This window comes from Choloepus didactylus, chromosome 7 (genome assembly GCF_015220235.1).
Source record: "Choloepus didactylus isolate mChoDid1 chromosome 7, mChoDid1.pri, whole genome shotgun sequence".
Taxonomy (NCBI): Eukaryota; Metazoa; Chordata; class Mammalia; order Pilosa; family Megalonychidae; genus Choloepus; species Choloepus didactylus.
The window spans coordinates 3,526,815-3,545,200 of NC_051313.1; the positions used below are offsets into that span (position 1 = coordinate 3,526,815).

At 40.5% G+C, this 18,386-nt stretch overlaps 1 protein-coding gene across 12 annotated transcripts in view; it reads right to left on the minus strand.

Moving 5' to 3' along the window:
* UTRN (utrophin) overlaps nt 1-18,386 on the minus strand; it is a 473,101-nt gene that overhangs the window by 266,550 nt on the left and 188,165 nt on the right. For all 12 annotated transcript variants that reach the window (XM_037844841.1, XM_037844842.1, XM_037844838.1 and 9 more), the window contains 2 exons: nt 9,410-9,598; nt 8,310-8,482 (listed from right to left, as the gene is read on the minus strand). In XM_037844841.1, the coding sequence (XP_037700769.1) occupies nt 8,310-8,482; nt 9,410-9,598 (362 nt within the window). The remainder of the gene's footprint in view (nt 1-8,309; nt 8,483-9,409; nt 9,599-18,386) is intronic.

The following is an 18,386-nucleotide window of genomic DNA, read 5'->3' on the forward strand; positions in this document are numbered from 1 at the left end:
TTGAAAGCAACTGGAATATAATTTATACTTAAATATGAGAGAAGCTGTGTAAGAAAGGACCATTATGAATGAGAGAATATTTCATTCATTTTTGTAATCATCTCGTATTAGGGGAATTGATGTAAGAAAAGTCTTCCATCATAAATTCAGCTCCCATAGACACTGGAGTTTTTCATCCTTGTCTCATCTTAATAAATACAAGGAAAGTTGTAGGAGAAAACACTGAATGTTACAGAAATGTTGGAAAGACTTTAGCCTGAATCAGATCTTCTTCAGCATGAACAAATTCATACTGGAGAGAAAGCTTATGAATGTAATAAATGTGGAAAAACCTTTACCCTGAAGCAAAACTTCATAGAGAATGAGAAAATACATACTGGAGAGAAGTCACATGAATGTTCTGAATGTGGTAAAGTGTCCTCTTGAATCTCATCCCCTACTCTACACTTGAGAAGTCATACAGAGAAGAAACCATATAAATGTAATAAATGTGGAAAAGTCTTCAGCCAGAAGGGAAACTTCCTTTTGCACCAGAAACATCATACTGGAGAGAAACTTTACGAATATGGGAAAGCTTCTATTTAGATGTCAATCCTCATTAGACATCGTAAAAATCATACTGGAAAGAAATGCTATGCTTGTAAGCACTGTGGGAAAGCCTTCTGTGGCAAATCATATTTCACTGAGCATGAAAAAATTCATACTGGAGAGAAGCCATTTGAATGTCATCAGTGTGGAAGAGCCTTCAGCCAGAAGCAATACCTCATTGAACATCAGAACATTCATAGTGGAAAGAAATCCTTTCAATATAATTAATGTGTAAAAGTCTTTAGCTAGAAGGAAAATCTCATTATCCATGAATGAATCCATACTGGAGAGAAATCTTATGAATGTGAAAGATGTGGGAACAATTTCATTCAGAAGTCAAGCCTCATTAGGCACCAGAGATGTCACACTGGGGAGAAACCCTATACATGTAAGGAACGTGGGAAACCTATAGTGGCAAACAAAATCTCACTGAGCATGAGAAAATTCATATTGGAGAGAAACCCTATAAATGTAATGAATGTGGAACAATCTTCAGGCAGAAGCAATACCTCATTAAATATCACAATATCCATACAAGAGAGAAATCCTATGAACGTAACAAGTGTGGGAAAGCCTTCTCTCAAATCACATCACTTACCGTACATGTGAGAATTCATACAAGTGATAAACCTTATGAATGTAAAATATGTGGGAAAGCCTTCTGCCAAAGCTCATCTCTTACTGTGTATATGAGAAGTCACATGGGCAAGAAGTGCTATGGTTGTAATGAATGTGGGAAAGCCTTCCCTCTGTTCTCAACCCTTGCTCCATACAGGAGAATCTATACAGGTGAAAAACCATATCAACATAGTGAATGTGGGAAAGCTTTTAGCAAGAAGTCACACCACATCAGACACCATAGAATTCATACTCATTAAAATTCTATGAATGTCTTGAATTTAGGAAAACTTCAGAATTCATACTTAATAGCACAATGAAAAAAAATTCATTTTACAGCCAAGTGATATGAATGGGGGAAATCCTTCAGCAGCAACTCAAAACTGAAAATACTGAGATTTTTTAATAAGAAGAAATACCATAGTATAATGAAAACTTGTGCTCCCAGAACTCCCACAACAAATACTGTTAATGCTTTACTTTAGGAGCATTCCCATTAGAGTCAGGATCCAGTCATGGACACTGCTTTCCTGCTATGAATAAACACGGTCCTGGAAGGCCTACCTGATGCAATAAGACAAAGATAAATGTGTAAGGATTTGAAATTAAGAGACAAAATTATTTTTTTTAAACCATATGATTTGCTATGTACGCGACTGTAAAGCTATAATCAAAATTATTTGCTCTTGAGGCAGTTGTAAATAACAGACATAGGAACAGAATATTGAGTCCAGAAAGATAGGCATACAATTAGGGGAAACTGATACTGGTGGCATCACAAATGAGTACGGAAATCATGGGTGATTCAAAAAACAATCTCAGAGTAATTAGCATTTCATATGGAAAAATAATTGTCTGCTATCATATATTAGAACATTTTTTATGAATTCAAAAGGTATTGAAGACTAGAAGGCAAAAAGCAAAACTTAAAAATAATTTTAGTATTTTACAGGAGAATGTCTTTAAAACCTTGAGGTAGGAAAGAATTTCTAAAATAGATTTCTGAACACCCAGAGTTTCCACTCTTTGAGTATGGATACACAAATCCAAGAAACTGACACATGTACCCAGAATTCATTGCAGCATGAATTATAGTAGCCACAAAATTGGATACAAATGCCTATCACTTGTGAAATGGATGAATAAAATGTGATAGTCACACAGTAGAATATTTTCTAGCAGTTAAGTACATCTAATTAAATCTATGAAAAGAAGATCTGAAAAATCATGTCGAGTGGAAAAATGAAGACAAAATAATGAATATATTATACTTATAAGAACTTGAGGAAAGACAACACTAACCAAGTACTAAGTGCTGGTACGGAGAAACAGTTTCATGTAAAAGCATAAAGAATAGACCAGAAGGATATATACAGCCCAAAAGTAGTTTCCCCTAGGAAGAGGAGAGGGACAGGAAATAGGACCAAGCAAGGTAGATGAAGAATACTGGATCTAAATATCAGATTCCAAATAACAAAACAAAATGTTGATTAATTCTGGGTTGAGGTAATACAGGTACAGTGCCAGTCTGAATGTATTATGTCCCCCCAAACGCCATTATCTTTGATGTAATCTTGTGTGAGCAGACTATCAGTGTTAATTAGATTGTAATTCTTTGAGTGTTTCCATAGGGATGTGCCCCACCCACCTGTGGGTGATGACTCTGATTGGATAATTTTCATGGAGGTGTTAGCCCACCCAATCAGGCTGGGTTTGAATTAAATTACTGGAGCACTATATAAGATCAGACAGAAGGAGCAAGCTGACACAGCCAAGAGGGACACTTTGAGGAATACACAGGAGCTGAGATAGTAGCTGTAGATGAGAGACAGTTTGAAGACAGCTGTTGAAAGCAGACTCTTGATCCAGAGTAGCTAAGAGAAAACAAACACCCCAAGAGCAGCTAAGAGTGACATTTTTGAGGAACTGCAGCCTAAAGAGGAACATCCTGGGAGAAAGCCATTTTGAAACCAGTACTTTGGAGCAGACGCCGGCCACGTGCCTTCCCAGCTAACAGAGGCTTTCTGGACACCATTGGCCATCCTCCAGTGAAGGTACCCAACTGTTGATGACTTACCTTGGACACTTTATGGCCTTAAGACTGTAACTTTGTAACCAAATAAACCCCCTTTATAAAAGCCGATCCATTTCTGGTGTTTTGCATTCCAGCAGCATTAGCAAACTAGAACAGATTTTGGTACCAGAAGTAGACTGCTGGTGCTGCTGTGTTTGCAAATACCAAACATGTTGGAATGGCTTTTTAAATGGATAAGGGGGAGATTCTGGAAGAACTGTGAGGAGCGTGATAGAAAAGGCCTAAACTGATTGAAGAGACTGTTTGTGGAAGTATGGACTCTAAAGATACTTCTGATGAGGCCTTGAACAGAAATGATCAATGTGTTGTTGCGAACGGGAAGAAAGGCAATCTTTGTTTTAAAGTGGCAGAGAATTTGGCAAAATTGAGTCATGGTGTCAAATGGAAGCAAGAATTTGAAAGCAACAACCTGTAATACCTAGCTGAGGAGATCTCCAGACTACATATGGAGGATATATCCTGGCTTCTCCTTGCAGCTTATAGTAAAATGAGAGCGGAGAGAGATAAACTTAGAACTGAGCTCTTGGGTTCAAAGAAACCAGAAGCTGATGGCTTGGAAAATTACGGATTCCAGGGGGTGGTATCCCAGAAGCTACAGCCCAACATGAGGATGTAACCAAACATGGAACCCAGCTGCCATTTCAGTGCAAGCCAAGATTGGAAAAGGAGTTAAGCAGAAAGGATTTGTGGAAAGTCCTATTGTTTGACGGCTTTGACCCCTGCGTGCTTCATGCAAAGCCAACAGAATTTTTGCGAGATCTTTATAGACAGAGCCATTGCCGGTCTGGACTGGAGGAGACAGACAAGGAACAAATTGAAGGAAAAATTTCTTCAAGGACAGAGCCATAGTGGTTGATGTCTGGAGTCAAGAGGTCTCAGGCTGGGAGAGCAGAGTGGCCCACATGCATGGAAAGGGTGAGTTTGCCCCGGAGGTCAAGGGTGGGCATTCTGCCTCAATGCTCAGGAAGAGTTTTGCCACCCCAGGTCCCAAAGAGGGTGGAGCTCATTGTCAGGGAACTGGGGAGAGCCTAGCTGCCACCCCACTGTTCTGAAGGGGCTGAGCATGTGCCCCGGAGATGGAAGGGACTCCGGGTGCTGCCCTGATGTTTGAGGAGGGTGGGGCTGAGAAGGTAGTCTCCCCAATGTGTGGATATGTTGGAGAACTCACCCCAGCATTTGGAGAGGAAAAGACTGCCAAAAAGGCCCTTAGGAAGGGTTAGACTCCTGCTCTCTCAAGCCCCAAGGATGCAACATCGTTCTGTTAATGACTGTCAGACTTTGAAATCCAATGGAGTTTGTCCTGCAGGTTTCAGGAACTGTTTTGGTCCTGTTAACCCTGTTTTCCTTTCAGTTTCTCCTTATGGCAATAGGAATGTTTATCCTTTGAATGTCCCTCCTTTGTATATTGGAAGCACATAACTTGTTCTAAGTTCACAGATCCACAGCTAAAGGAGAATTATGCCTTAGGACTGACCATGTCTATAAATGATTTTGAGGGGATCTTATTGTTACTGAAATGATTAAAGTTTCTGTGATATTGTTGTGGGATGAATGTATTTTGTATATGGAAAGATAATGTCATTTTGGGGTCCAGGGGGTGGAATGTCCAGTTTGAATGTATTATGTCCCCCCAAATGCCATTATCTTTGATGTAATCTTGTGTGGGCAGACCTATCAGTGTTAATTAGATTATAATTCTTTGAGTGTTTTCATGGAGATGTGCCCCACCCAACTATGGGTGATGACTCTGATTGGATAATTTCCATGGAGGTGTTGGCCCGCCCATTCAGGGTGGCTCTGAATTAAACTACTGGAGCACTATATAAGATCAGACAGAAGGAGGAAGCCGGTACAGCCAAGAGGGACACTTTGAAGAATGCACACAAACTGAGAGAGTAGCTGCAGATGAGCGACAGTTTGAAGATGGCCGTTGAAAGCAGACTCTTGCTCTAGAGAAGCTAAGAGAGGACAAACACCCCAAGAGCAACTAAGAGTGACATTTTTGAGGAACTGCAGCCTAGAGATGAACGTCCTGGGAGAAAGCCATTTTGAAACCAGAACTTCGGAGCAGACGCCAGCCACATGCCTTCCCAGCTAACAGAGGTTTTCTGGACACCACTGGCCATCCTCCAGTGAAGGTACCTGACTGCTGATGTGTTACCTTGGACACTTTATGGCCTTAAGACTGTAACTTTGTAACCAAATAAACCCCCTTTATAAAAGCCAATCCATTTCTGGTGTTTTGCATTCCAGCAGCATTAGCAAACTAGAACAGGTATCTATTCCATTGTTTGTGCTACTTTCTTAAGTTTCTGAAAATTAAAAAGGTAGGGATAGTGGGGAAGCTGTACATGTATCACATGGGCTCTCGTTCGCAGCCAAATACTAATATTTTTACAGAAAATATTTCTAAAATCATCTCTTTACTATTAAACATGAAAATTAGAAAAAAAGAATAAGAATAAAATATAATGAATAAATCCAAGTGCTGGGACAAATAAAATAAGACAGAGAAAACTAATGAAATGAAAGATATAATGGAGAGGACTTTTATAACATAAGGGAATATGTTTGAAAGTCCCATGGAAAAAACTATTTCCTAAAAGGAAACTTAAAAGGTAATCAAGAAATGACATGAAGGTCAGCCAACAAAATTACTATTCAACTTTGTTCTCAAAGTTCTAGCACGGTAGTTGGATGCATAGATGCAAACAGAATAAATGATAAAACGAAGACAAAGTTATCACTGGACACAAATGATGTGCCCATATAATGAAAAAGTCCAAGAAAATCAGCTCTAAGACTAGAGGGGTAAATTAGAAAGTTTAGGAAGTAGTCAAACAATTGTTTTCTTCTACACCAGCAATGAAGTTTTCACCCACAAGTGCACACTCGCACGCACTTGAATACACACGTGCACACACATAAGATTATACAAAAGAAATGTACACAACACCTAAAGGAAAGCCCACAGCCCCCTAGTTACGGTCTCGTTGAGAAAGGTCCAGACAAACCTTCAAAACATTTCCAAGGACACCGAAAAGGGCCCAAATAATGAAAGACTAAACTCCAAATTGATAATTTCCTCTTAGTTATGTATAGGTTTAATGCAATGCAATCAACCCCCCAAGAGGATTTTAGGAGAACATTTTTCAAAATGATTTTAAAATTTTACCGGAAGTATAAATCTAGACAAAGAGTAAGATTTTAAACTTAAGATATTTAGGGAAAACTTCCTGTACCAGATTGGGGGAAAAAAAAAACAACTATAATGCATTAAAAATGAAAACATTATATTATTAGACTAAGACTCATAATTTAATAAGAAAGAATCAGAAGAATTAAATAGGAAATAGAAATGTATTTTAAATTATCATAAAGGAGGTTTCTCCAACATTAAGGAAGAAATTATTCAGTTAAAAATATTGAGAAAATTGGTGGTTTACTTAAGAAAAATAAAGTAAAAATAGCTGAGCCAGAGACGCAGAGAGCCTGCCTTGCCACTGGGGAGCTGGTGCAGAATATGCTCAGAACCACCAAAATGGAGCCCTAACCCTTAAAACACACCGAAAGTAATCCAGAAGGATTAAATTATTAAACGTAAATTTTTAAATCAAACTAAAAAATTGCTTTTAAAAATATATATACATATTTAGTCTGAAAATGAAAAGAAATATATATGTGTGTGTGTGTGTGTGTGTTTATACATATATATACAAACAATGAAGAAACCACAAAGGAAAAGACTATCAGATTAAACTATGTAAAAGTAACATTTCAATATGTCCAAAGACACCACTAACAAAATTAAAGGGCACAGCAAAAGCTGTGAATAATTAAACAATGTAGAAAAAATTCATATGGCTAAAATACTCAATACAGAAAAAAGCTTTTACAAATTAATAAGTAAGTAGCAATAGCACACTAGAAAAATGGGCAAAGAATGTGAGCAAATAATCAACAGAAGAAATAAGACTGAAGGCAATAAACATATGTAAGAACATCCAAATCTCAGTGGAAATATAATAACTGAAAATAAAATTGAGATGCAATCAATCACTATAAAATTGGCAATGATCTAAAGAAACATGTCAATCTTAGCAAGGGCTCAAGATAAGGGACACTTCACATCTACTACTGCAGGGCTGTGATAACCACTTTGGTGATGCAATCAAGAGCTTTAAAATGTCATTATTCATTAACAAATTAGTCTTCATCCATTAGTTAGGCCTAATGGTACACTGAGACATATGGATAAAGATGCAAGTACAAGGATATTCTCTACAAGTATAGAGATGGCTACAAAATAGACATTATCTATGCAAGGGAACATATGATAAGGCCAGAAAAGTAAATTTTCAAAGATTGTTTAATCACATGAAAAAGGTGTAACAAAAAACCATAACTGTATAAAACATGATGCCTAGTTTTTCGCATCTCTAAAATGTCCCAGTGTACTTTTCTGTATCCCCTTTCTTCTTATACACTAACTTACACTGCACTAGGTTACGTCTTATTTGCCTTCCCACTACATACACAGCCATTGGCAAAAATCTTACCAGCTTTGATTTCTGCCTGTTGGTGGGCACAGACAAAACTGAGTAAAGAAGGTCAAAAGCATTCTCTCAAACCAAAGTTACATGGATTCCAAGGTTCTGGCACACTCTGCTCTTCACTTGCATTGATCAACAAGAGTGTGAAGAAATTGAACATTAATTAAAATGCTTTTAAAATATTGTTAAAGAGAACTGACATTACTTAGATATTAAAAACTAAAGGTGCTCCCACTTGACTGAGACGCCAGGCGGTAAGCGTTCATCTACGTGCCATCAGAGTTCTCTTTCTTTAGGAAATTACACTCACTAAATTACGAAACAGGACATATATTATCACAAGCGTTTGAAACACAGTCACATTCACCATTACACACACCTGACCCTTTTCAAGGCCCATGAACTTACTGGCCTTCTTTTAAAAGACACGGAACTGTGATTGAACTTACGCTTACCCTTTCCGATCACTGAAAATTCTATTAACTCGGTCCCATTTTGCATTCAACCGGGTCAGCGTGTCCCCGATCTCAACAGCTTCGGGTCCGGAAGCCCCGAGGATGACATCGGGTTGCTTCTCATGAATGACTGCAACCTGCTCTCCGAGCTTGTCCAGCTGGTCTTTGATATTCTAAAAATATATTGTCATACGTCACACATTAACAAAATCAAGCAAAGGAGTCCATCAAGCAAATCTCCAGTGAACAAAAATCTATATTGCCTAACACTCATTTAAGATAACAAGGCTGTAAAATAATTTTGCTCAGCAAAACTGGAAACTTTTTAAAATAATACCTGTATTGGGATACCCCTAAAGTTTGAGAAACGCTACATAATATACTAATGGCAGAAAAAAAAAATACTCCCACAGTCCAGGTAACATTTGCACAAACATATAAAAAGCTTCAATAACACTCTGCAAAAGGAATGAAGGGCTTGATGCTAGAATTATTTATATTTGCAAATTCTAACAATACTAGCGCAAATGACAGAAGTGAGTAATCAAACCTATTAAATCTATCAGTAATTTTATTACGACTTTATATTGTCAATTCATTACTTACCATAATTGTAATATTTTAAATGTAGCACCTAGTCATAAAGGTAATCACATTTTGTGAAAAAATCTGGATGGAATTTATTAGTTTTGTGAATTAAACTTGCAGCCCTTAATTAGCTGACAATCAATACACCTTTCCCCACCCCATCTCAAGTCTCCTAAGTCACTGCAGACAGTATGACAAATGCTGACAGTCCATCAGCTGACAAACAAATGTATAAGACAGGAATATGGCTTGTGTACACTTTGATACAAAATGTTTCTGATTTTGCAAAGAATTAATAACTGTGCACATTTAAAATTACTTGTTTTAAAAACATTAAAATTGTTGATAATACTTCATTTATGGACCTGAAAAAGGTTAGTTATTCATACACATTACTAATTCCTTGGCACAAATTTAAAAAGTTACAGATGACCTAAGCAGCACAATAACAAATCCCTTCATTTGTTTCCTTGTCAGCTGCAGCTATTCTAACGCAGTGTCTGGGGATTTACCTTCAGGGAGTCTTCCTGAAAAGAGAAGTCATCACACACAGTGTCTAGCTCTGGAGTATTAAGCAATAATTCAACGTCATCCACGGAAAGCAAAACTTTGTTAATTTCAGCCAGATACTCTGTGGGGAAAGGAGATGATCTAATTCCAGAAGCAAGTTGACCTGTTCTCCTCTGCTGAGTAGGGATTGCCTGTAGAAACATAAAACATAAAAATAAGACACATTTTAAAGTATCTCCACAAAGCACAGCAAACTGAAAAAAGTACAACACTGTATCACAGAAGAATTCAATACCATGAACCTGAATCAGAAAACTAAGTTTTAAATTTCTATATTTTAAATCCACATTGCTAAAGAAACCCTTAACAACCTCTTTCCCTATGTTTATCAGCAGCCTGCTACTATGAAAATTAGCTATCATAAATAATAAGTTAATGCTTGAGAGGCTTTTCTTTAAGATCTATTCCTGCTGAACTCATTCAGCAAATGGAGAAATATAACCTCTTTCCTGAGTTGTGAGAATGTTTTACAAATCATGAAGTTCTCGATGAAAACAAAACATTTGAATGTCATTATTATTCCACCCATTTCTTAACAATCCCAGTAGGATTAAACACTTCTTGACCTCACTGCAGAAAATGTAAATAAGTTAAACACGTTCATAACATAACATAACATAACATAACATAACATAGAATACATATCACAAGAAATGCAACAGGGAGTTTGATTAAAATGTCCAGGTAACTCCATCTGTAAGCTTCACCTGTGAGAACCGCGCCACAGGGGACGGCCACCCTCCAAGGGCCACAGACCTCGAGGGCCACACTCAGCAGACCCGAGGCCACACTGCCCTCACTCAGCATCTTCCAACCTTCGGTCAGAGCTCCAGCCGTACGGCGCTCCCCAGGATGGCCGCCAGCCCCCCACACGTGCAGTGCCTCACCCCCAGGTGCAGACTCATGCAGACCACCTCCCATGTCGGAAAGGCCCCCACACAGCCACTCAGCATTTACAGAGCTGCCGGGACACGTCCACTTCTCTACTGAACTTCTACAGAACGAGAGTCCTCTGTAATTTCAAAATGGTGATGAAAACGATCTCAGAGCCTGTTCACTGAGTTGAACAGTGATCCTGGAAACAGTTATAATCCCTAAATGAAACCAAGACTCAAGACTGGCACCATCAGCGGCGTGGCCTTGAAGCTAGAGATGGGTCCACCCAGATTTGCCTCCTGTTACCCGATTAAACCAAATGTTTTCAGAAATTAATGGTGCTCCAAGATGGCCGGGTTGGAAGCAGGCCTACGGGTTTCCTGACTTCACCCACAGGCATAATTATACATGAATCCTAATATTAATTTTATTGTCTAGCATCAAACACTTCATTACTTTTGCAGAATGTTACTGAAGTTTTTTATATGTTTTGTGCAAATATTCAAATATTAATCCAAAAGCACTTCTAGACCTTTATCCATATGTCTAAGGCAAATTACATTTTAAAGCAAATACAAAAGAATGCTGAACTCAATAATGTGTCTACCCAGGGACAAATTTGAAATAAAATATTGGCAAATAACTTTCAAAATAAAAAAAATGAGAAAGAACTTTTTCAGATTTTAATTTTAGTTTTACCAATTTTTTGGAATATCACAAAATTAGGCCCAACTTTCCCTCCTCTTAACTTTAAGGAAAAAGAAAAAGACCCCGGTGAAGGTATTTCTAGTTTGGGTCATGAAGCCAAAATAGGCAATGAAAATCGGGGGCAGTTCTCTGACTTGGCTTTCCCACATATTACTGAGGACCCCGCTAAGAGGTCTTCGGCTGTCCAGTGACGAGAAGGGCTCCCTACACCCAGCTCCATGGTGTGTGTGTGAAGGACTTTCCTCATTTAGCCATCATGTGCCAGGTGTGTGGTAACATCTGCTCTGCTGGATAATTGGTGACAGGCACTTTGGGACTTTAGCCCGACCAGGAATCCTTCATTCGAACAGCAAGTCTCTGTTTGCCTGGGGCTCTGGGGTGAACAGGTGGCAAAAGGTATTCCAAATGGAAAGTTCCAGCTCCCTATTCAGACTACAAGGACAAGCTGGGATTTTTCCGAGCCTCCCCAGACCTGCAGAAGCAGCCAGGCAGGTCAAGATTTAAACATCTGCTCTCTGTATTCCCAAAATAGAGTCCTTCCCAAGAGGGTGATCAATCAAAATGTCCTCAGAGGAAAAAACGTCCTCGAGACCTGATCCAGACTTCACTTCTGGATAATTTTATTTTTCAAGCACGCCACTAGGGCACAGAAATGTGATAATCACTACAGGTTGGTGCTAAAGTTAGACAGCAAGGATTATGTGATGCAGCTAAGTCAGACATCAATTCCAGATAGATTAAAGTTTGTTTTAAAAGACCATTTTAGTAGCTAGAAGGATATACCTGAAAATTTTGAACCGCATGCCTTAATTCTTGAAGACAAGTATATAGCTATACCACTTATATGATGTGACTGTGTGATTGTGAAAACCTGGTGGCTGCCACTTCTATATACAACGTATGGACAGATGAGTAGAAAAGTAAGGACAAAAAAGTAAATGAATAAAAGGGGGGGATGGGAGTATGGGATGTTTTGGGTGTTCTTTTTTACTTTAACTTTTATTCTTATTCTTTTTTTGTGTGATAATGAAAATGTTCAAAAATTGATTGTCAGGGGGAGGGGGCAAGATGGCATCAAAGAGAAGAATGAAATTTAGTTAGTCCCCTGGAACAACTAATGAACAACCAGGAACAACTGGTAAATAATTTGGAATAACTGCTGGGGGACAACCGTGACTGTCCACACATTGTACACCAACCTGGATTGGGAGGAATGCATGAGATCACAGCATAAAATCTGTAAGTAAAAACTGCAGAACTGTGCCGGGAACACCCCCCCCTCCCCAACAGCAGGCTAAACTGCAAAACCTCACTGTGGTAGAAAGCAGTACTCTCCCAGCAAGCGTATATAGCTCAACCAAGCTCCAACTGGGGTTTTAATTAACAAATGTGGGCTGCTGAGTACAAACTACAACCCCCAACAAGCGAAAAAAAAAGGCTTTCAGTGATGACTGACCTTAAAGAACCAGAAGACTCATCTGTCCCAGCAGGGGGAGCCCAGAAGAACAGGTGTTACCTCTGGCTGACGAGTGAAACTGGGGGGCCATGTACTGGCTCTAAAAGGGAGCTTTCTGTCCCTTTTCCTCTCTCTCAACCTGAGGGGCTCAGAGGAGAGAGCCTCAGCAATTTTCAGTTCGCAGAGCTCTGACCCAGACAGGGGTGGATATAACAGAGTCAGAGAGGCCATTCAAATGCAGAAGATAACTTTCTAGAGGGTTTATCTTCCCTAAGAGTAAGGAGGTGGGGCCAGCTTTCCCTTTAGAACCAGAACTCAGAGCCTGGGGGAAAACAGCCAAAACAGAAACTGAAGCACCCATATCTCCTTACACCAGTCCAGAGCGACAGGCTGACAGGCCCCACCTGCTGGGCAGGTTAGGAAAAGCACAGTGGCTAGAGACCTCACAGGAAAGTCTGTCATTCCTCTAAGATACACCCTGAATATAACCCCATTCTGAGACCAGAACTTGGGTCTGGGAAAATCTGACTGGGGTAACCAAGGAAACCAGATGCCTAGACAAGAGAAAACTACAATCTACACTAGGAAAAACAAAGATAAAGCCCAAACAAAGATACACCTCAATCAAGAATGAGTTGAGATATTGTTTCACTTTAATGAAACAATCTATTAAAGATTTTCAAAGAGATACGCTAAATCAAATCAAAAACCAAATCAACAAGTTCAGGGAAGATATAACAAATAGACAAAGGCTATAAAGAAAACACTGGGGGAACATAAGGTAGAAATCTAAAGTTTGAAAAAACAACTGACAGAATCTATGGAAATGAAAGGCACAACACAAGAGATGAAACACACAATGGAAACATACAACAGCAGATCTCAAGAGGCAGAAGAAAACACTCAGGAACTGGAGAACAAGACACCTGAAAGCCTACACACAAAAGAACAGATAGGGAAAAGAATGGAAAAATATGGCAAGGTCTCAGGGAACTGAATGACAACATGAAAGGCATGAATGTACATGTCACTGGTGTCCCAGAAGAAGAAGAGAAGAGAAAAGGGGCAGAAACAATAATAGAGGAAATAATCAATGAAAATTTCCCATCTCTTATGAAAGACATAAAATTACAGATCCAAGAAGTGCAGCGTACTCCAAACAGAACACACCTGAATAGGCCTATGCCACGACACTTAATAATTAGATTATCAAGCGTCAAAGATAAAGAGAGAATCCTGAAAGCAGCAAGAGAAAAGTGATCCATCACATACAAAGGAAGCTTGATAAGACTATGTGCGTATTTCTCAGTAGAAACCATGGAGGCAGGAAGGAAGTGGTGTGATATATTTAAGATACTGAAAGAGAAAAGCCACCAACCAAGAATCCTATATCCAGCAAAACTGTCCTTCAAATATGAGGGAGAGTTTAAAATATTCTCTGACAAACAGACAATGAGAGAGTTTGTCAACAAGATACCTGTTCTACAGGAAATACTAAAGGGAGCACTACAGACAGTTAGGAAAAGACAGGAGTGAGAGGTCTGGAACACAATTTTGGGTGATGGTAGCACAGTAATGTAAGTCCACTGAACAAAGATAACTGTGAGTATGGTTGAAAGAAGAAAGTTAGGAGCATGTGGGATACCAGAAGGAAAGAGGAAAGATAAAGACTGGGACTGTATAACTCAGTGAAACCTAGAGTGCTCAACAATTGTGATAAAATGTACAAATATGTTTTTACATGAGGGAGAACAAATGAATGTCAACCTTGCAGGGTGCTGAAAATAGGGTGGTATTGGGGGGAAAAATACAACCAGTGCAAACTAGAGACTATAGTTAACAGAAACACTGTATTATGCTTCCTTTAATATAGCAGGGGCAATATACCAAAGTTATATGCCTATAGGACGGGGACATAAGGGAGGGGTATGGGACTCGTGGCATTGGTGATGTTGTCTGACTCTTTATTCTACTTTAGTTTAATTCTATCCTTTTGTTGCTTCCTAGCTGTCATGGTTTTTTTTTTTTCTCTTTCTTTTTTCTTTTTCTTTTGTCTCTCTACTTCTGTGACTCTTCCTCCTTCTTTGTGGGAGAAATGGAGACTCCTTATATAGATAGCAGTGGTGGTGATGAATACATGACTACACAGGAAACCATTGATTGTTTACTTAGGATAATTAGGTTGAACTTGTGTTTGGAAATGGACAGAGGTGACAATGGCACATTATTGTGAGAATAACTAACAGTGCTGAATGGTGTGGAAAGGGAAAGCTTAGAGTCACACATGTCACCAGAAGGAAAGCTGGAGGTTAAAAGATGGGAATGTATAAAACAGTGAATCTTGTGGTGGACAATGACCATGACTAACTGTACAAATATTAGAAATCTCTATCATGAACTAGAACAAATGTTTGACACTATAACTAGGAGTGAATAATAGAGGGGCATATAGGGGAAAAATATACCTATTGCAAACTACGTACTCTAGTTAATAGCATTTTAACATTCTTTTATCAACAGTAACAAATGTACTATACCAATACCATGAGTCAATAATGGAGGGGGGGGGGGCTAAGGGTATGGGAGGATTTGAGTTTTCTTTTTTTTGTCTTTATGTCTTTTCTGGAGTAATGAAAATGTTCTAAAAACTGAAAAAATAATTGTGATGGATGCACAGCTGTATGATGGTATCATGGGCAACTGATAGTGCACTTGGGATCTTTGGATAATTGTATGGTATGTGAACAATCTCAATAAAATTAAATTAAAAAATTGATTGTGGTGATGAATACACAACTATGTAATAGTACTATGAACAACTGTACACCATAGATGACTGCATGGTATGTGAATATATCTCAATAAAATTGAATAAAAAAAGAATATAAAATTTTCTAAGTTTTGTGTTCATCAAATCATAGGGGATAAAACTGTAATTGAACAGAACTAAATATTTATGTGTCTCTGGAGGGGGAAGGATTTTCTAGATCCAGAAAAAGAGAAAAAACTCACAGAGGAAAAACATAATCACATGTGGCTAAACAAAAATTAAAAATGGTTGTACGTTAAACATAAAACAATTACAAAATAAAAGTCAGTAAGAAAATACTATTTATGGCACACATGACAACAGGTTAATACATTTATTTTACAAAGAGATGATACATATTTTTAAAAAGCAATACCCTAGCAGACAGATGGGAAAAGGCCATCTAACACTCACCTCAAATAGGGAGGTGGGTCACATACGCTCAGTTCTCAGCATCGAGTGGGCATTAGGAACCTCAGGGGTGTCTTGTAAAAATGCCCACACCCGGGCCCTCCCCAAGAGTGCTGAGAATAGGTGTGGGGTAGACTGAGACACAGTTAGTTTTTTAAAACCTTTCCACATGATTCTAATGCACACAGTTGAGAATAACTCAAGTGTCCCGAAAAGTGATACACTGGAGTCCTGACCCCCAGCACCTCGGACTGGGGCCTCATCTGGAAAGAGGGTCCCTGCAGAAGGAATGAGATGGGGTCACATAGGTGTGGGGAGGCCCCAATCTTACACGACTGGGGGCCTCATATGAGGGAAAGAGACGGACTTGAAGGAAGACTCCCAGAGAAGACGGGTGGAGGCGAGTGGCGCTGCCACCAGCCACGAATCACAGGTGGCCGAGGCCACAAGGGGGGCAGGGAGGAACCTCCCCGAGAGCCCTGGAGGGTGCAGGCCTGGCTGACACCCCGATTTCAGACTTCTGGCTAGCACCTGCTGTTTTAAACCCCCAGTTTGTGGTACTTTTTATGGCAGCCCCAGGGGACTACTAAGGCAACAGGTTTTGAGAACTACAGATTTCAAGAAGTTTTATTTGGCCCAATGCAATAAGCACAAAAGCATTTTAATTACAATAACTAATGCTGGCGAAAACCAGATGAATTGAGCCTATGATACTGCCCCCTAGTGAGCCAGTGACGGTGCCCCCCAGTGAGCCAGTGACGGTGCCCCCGGTGAGCCTGTGACGGTGCACCCTGGTGAGCCTGTGACAGTGAGCCTGGGACGGAGTACCCTGGTGAGCCTGTGTCAGTGCACCCTGGTCAGCCTGTGATGGTGCATCCCAGTCAGCCTGTGACAGTGAGCCTGGGATGGTGCACCCCTGTGAGCCCGGGATGGTGCCCCCCAGTAAGACTGTGACAGTGCACCCCAGTGAGCCTGAGACAGTGCCCCCCCGGTGAGCCTGTGACAGTGCCCCCCAGTGAGCCTGGAACGGAGCCCCCCAGTGAGCCTATGACAGTGTACCCCATCGAGCCTGGGAGAGTGCCCCCGGTAAGCCTGAGATGGTGCCCCCCCTGGTGAGCCTGTGACAGTGCACCCCAGTGAGCTGGGACGGTGCATCCTGGTGAGCCTGTGACAGTGCCCCCCAGTGAGCCTGGAACAGAGCCCCCCAGTGAGCCTGTGACAGCGCACCCCAGTGAGCCTGGGAGAGTGCCCCCTGGTAAGCCTGAGATGGTGCCCCCCCGGTGAGCCCAGGACGGTGCCCCCCCAGTGAGCCTGTGATGTTGTACCCCAGTGAGCCCAGGACGGTGCACCCCAGTCAGCCTGTGACAGTGCACCCCAGTCAGCCTGTGAAAGCAAGTCCAGGATGGTGCCCCTCAGTCAGCCCGGGATGGTGTACCCGTGAGCCCGGGATGGTGCCCCCCAGTAAGACTGTGACAGTGCACCCCAGTGAGCCTGTGATGGTGCACCCCAGTGAGCCTGTGACAGTGCACCCTGGTGAGCCTGGGATGGTGCACCCCAGGACTTCTGCATATGAAGTAGGATACAGGTATTAAAGTATTAGTGTAGGTATTAAAAGCCTACTGAATATTTCTATTCTGGGCCAGTAATAACTTCTGATTTGGGACCAAAAAGGAATAAGATACGGTCTCAACACTTCAAGAAGTACTAGGAAAGAAAGAAACTTTAAAAAGTAATAATAAGGCAAAGAACTATAATATAACCTGACAGATGTTAGAAATAAAAATGCAGCCAACTCATAGATAACACTTTTTTTTTGGGGGGGGGGGGGGAGTAAAATAAGAAGAGTCCCAGGAATGGGAACAAAATTAGCAAGATCCCAGAGGTGGTAAGATACACCAAGTGTATGGGAAATTGTAAAGAGAACAGACAGCTCCACCAAATGGGGCACGAGAGCACATCAGAGAAGAGGCCACCAAGGCCAAATAAGACTCACTACACCGCTGTGTCGATAAACCTGCACTTTAAGCCTTTTCTGTATTTTCCAGTATTTTCCCAAAGACTTTCTTAGGTCAAGGAATTGCATGATCAGCCGTGACTTTGGGGGCAGTAACTCCGAGGAAAATATGGGGAGTGGGCTAGAGCAAGAGAAACAGGAAATAAAAAAGCAAGTTTGGGACCAATTGCAAAAACAAATGGAGCACACCATGAGTGTGAACTGAGGAAAGGAGAGAGAACACGGAGAAGGGAGGCCCCTCCCGCGGTCACCCAGGAAGCAGGCGGTAGAGCACTATCTAGCCTCGTTCAACTCGACGGCTTTAATCCCTACTCAATGTGGAGTGAGGACCAAGAATTACTTTGAGGTTTCCCTCTTGAGAGAATGAGTCATTTTTTAAAGTAATTAACTAAGACAGGGAATAAAACAGGGGACCCAGGTTGGAGGGGTGAGGAGATGTCACATTCAGTTTGGGACATGTCTCAAATCTGCAGCACATAAAAGACAGACGTCCAACAGCAACATTTAAAAGGCAGCTGGCAGCGAACCCACTTCTAGAATAAAAATCCCAGTCTACCAGGTTCACAAGTTTAGTTGTTTGTAAACCAGACATTTTTTGAAGTGGCCGCCACCTTCACAATAAGAGCACGGCCCTGCAGGAGGAAG